We start from the raw sequence: 2,500 nt of genomic DNA, 5'->3' as shown, positions 1-2,500 counted from the left end.
TGGAGAAGTTTACATCATAGTTGATATAGATGGACTGGTTATGAAAATCTGGAGACTATAAAAGCGAAAACAGTGACAGCGCGCTTTATGTTAACTTGACCGTGACCCTGCACAATCTTTTGCCCTCACATCACAACTGAGTTTTGAAGAAATGAATGGAAACTCTTGATTGGCTGTTTCTCAGAAAAAGGGGTATAGTTTGTGCATGGTCAGGGCTGAAACAGCGAAAAAAACAAAACAAAACAAACTTGTCGAGTTTCATAACCACCTCCATATATTAACTATGTTTACACTAACAATTTCGTTTCCGTTTTTTTCCTTAACGCAACCATAGTTAAAAAACAAACACAGAATCGCAGTCACGAGTGATACCAGTTTCCCGCTGATTATTTTTTAACAAGTCCAGGGATTTAAAAAGAGAAGTTCAAAGGTTAAAGATAACTCTTAACTACGCCCCGTTTTCCCTCTCGATCAGATGTCCTTCTCAGAAATAACACGATAATTAAGCAAATTTACAGATAATTAGCAATTATTTCATCATCTGCTTCTTCTTTACTTTCTTAGTTTCTTTTGTATTTTTTTCAGAATTTTTCACATCTTTGCTCAAACGAACCGGCCGCCTTCGGCATCGCTCGCTTTGCGGGGGTAAGACGCTGACCCGAGCCCGAAGATCATTGTCTTCGTGGACTCGTGATTCTCTTTCCACACTTGTGTAATATACTGCAATCCTCTTTGACAAGGCGGCCGAGTTACCCAGTACGTACGAATGGAAATGACATCTTTGGCTTCTTTTCTTGAGCTGATTACTTTAGTAACAAGCAACTTGCAACTTTTTCGTTAGCGGACGTCTGAGTAATCCACGCAATGGATGATAGACTTTGCTAGGAGTAGTAGTCACTCTATCATCCCGTCTCCCTCTCCCAGAGTGAAATTCCTGACCTCTTCTAACAGATAGCTAGAGTCGACGACAATTAACCAATAAGTCAATCAAACTATTACCGTAAGTCTTGTGTTCTACCAAGAAATCACAAAATCCAATCCATGTTTGCCCATGGAGCAACTAGCGACAATCCGAATTTCTTCTAAGACTCTTTGCAGAAAGCAAAGTTCGTAATCGATGACACAAGAAAAACCTTTTCGCTGATAACATTGCTTTACATCCACAAGATCAAACAGAAATAACGTTATGAACACTTGACGCTATTTCGAATCCAAACTGGATATTAAAGCAATATATACACGTCACAGACTTAACATCATTTTTAGAATGCTGTTGTTACTACCCGGCTGAAAATTCTGGCTTACATTCTCACTAGCTCGTTTCTGTGGCAAGTTTTGAGGGGTTTGTACGTTCTGTCCTACCGCATGGTTCATATTCATCTCGCTGTTGGTATAAACGTTTGACAGCTGGGTGTGCATGGAATCCACAAAGTGGCCGTTGGTGTGCAAGCTTTCAAGATTCCCGTAAGAGACCACAGGATCCGCAAATAAGGTTGGAGTAAGATCATCAACTTTTATTACATCATCGACCCGAGGGTGATGGGTGTTGGGATTTGATTGAGTTGCAGAATGCCACAGGTTAGGGTCTTGCCCTGAGATCCCTGTGACACTTGCATGCCCCAGAAAGTCATAAGCTGCGTACTTTTGGTTAGGAAGTTCAGTGACTGTCTGATAATTGCCTTTCCTTTGTGGGTGTGGATAGAATCCATTCTGACCATGAATATGACGCTGCTGGTGTTGCAACACATGGTTGGCGGTGCCATTGGGACCCAAGAAACCAGGGAGGCTATCCAGTTCACTTGAAGGTGTCTTGTTGAATCCATTCATCGCCAAGTAAACATTCGTATCCGAATCAATCGTATCGTGATTGTTGACCTTGTTACTGCAGGGATTCAACACCGTCGCGTTGCTGTAGTTGCTTATATCCGGTAGAAATGGGTAAATATAGTTAGAGGCATCCAGTTGCTGTGATCCGCCAAGCTGTAGACCATTTCCACGACCTTGTAATATGTCAGGAATGTGATCAAATCCGTCAGCGGTCAGTAACGGCTGTTTTCCATTCTGCTGAGGTGGGCATTGCGGATACAGAACGGACGATATGTCGTCCTGTTGGAATTTTAAATCCGGAAGAACCGAAGATCCGTCTACCGGATAATTGTGCCACTGAACTGGGCTATCGCGAATAAAACCTCCATCAATCCGAACTGGGCCTCCGAGTTGACAACAGTTCGGAGGGGGTCGATCATCTTCGCCCATAAGAAACTGTTTTATGCGATTAATCCGATCGTGAGCGTTGTGGTTTCTTTGGGAGTGAGCATGTGATGTATCTCCATTTATGGGCTCCGTCTTCAAGTTAACAATCAATCCGTCACGCGATACAATGTTTGGCTTCTCATCCACTGGCGAACTGTTCAGTTGGCGTGAGCCGAACATGCACGACTCGGATGCGCTCGCTGCGTGACCAAGAAGTGGCGAAACCGTTGCGTGATCAAGCGATGGC

The 2,500-nt window shown here is 43.3% G+C and overlaps 1 protein-coding gene across 1 annotated transcript in view; it reads right to left on the bottom strand.

Annotated features, from left to right (window-relative positions):
• The window catches only part of LOC138060288 (circadian locomoter output cycles protein kaput-like), a 26,648-nt gene that overhangs the window by 956 nt on the left and 23,192 nt on the right, over window positions 1–2,500 (bottom strand). The window contains exon 13 of the mRNA XM_068906032.1: window positions 1–2,500. This exon is cut by the window's left edge and continues 956 nt beyond it; it is cut by the window's right edge and continues 109 nt beyond it. Coding sequence (XP_068762133.1) covers window positions 1,243–2,500 — 1,258 coding nt within the window. The 3' untranslated portion in view covers window positions 1–1,242.

The sequence above is a fragment of the Montipora capricornis genome, chromosome 8 (assembly GCF_036669925.1).
Source record: "Montipora capricornis isolate CH-2021 chromosome 8, ASM3666992v2, whole genome shotgun sequence".
Lineage (NCBI taxonomy): Eukaryota > Metazoa > Cnidaria > Anthozoa > Scleractinia > Acroporidae > Montipora > Montipora capricornis.
The sequence above is the reverse complement of the archived record's forward strand: the minus strand, read 5'-3'. Positions and strand labels throughout refer to the sequence as shown.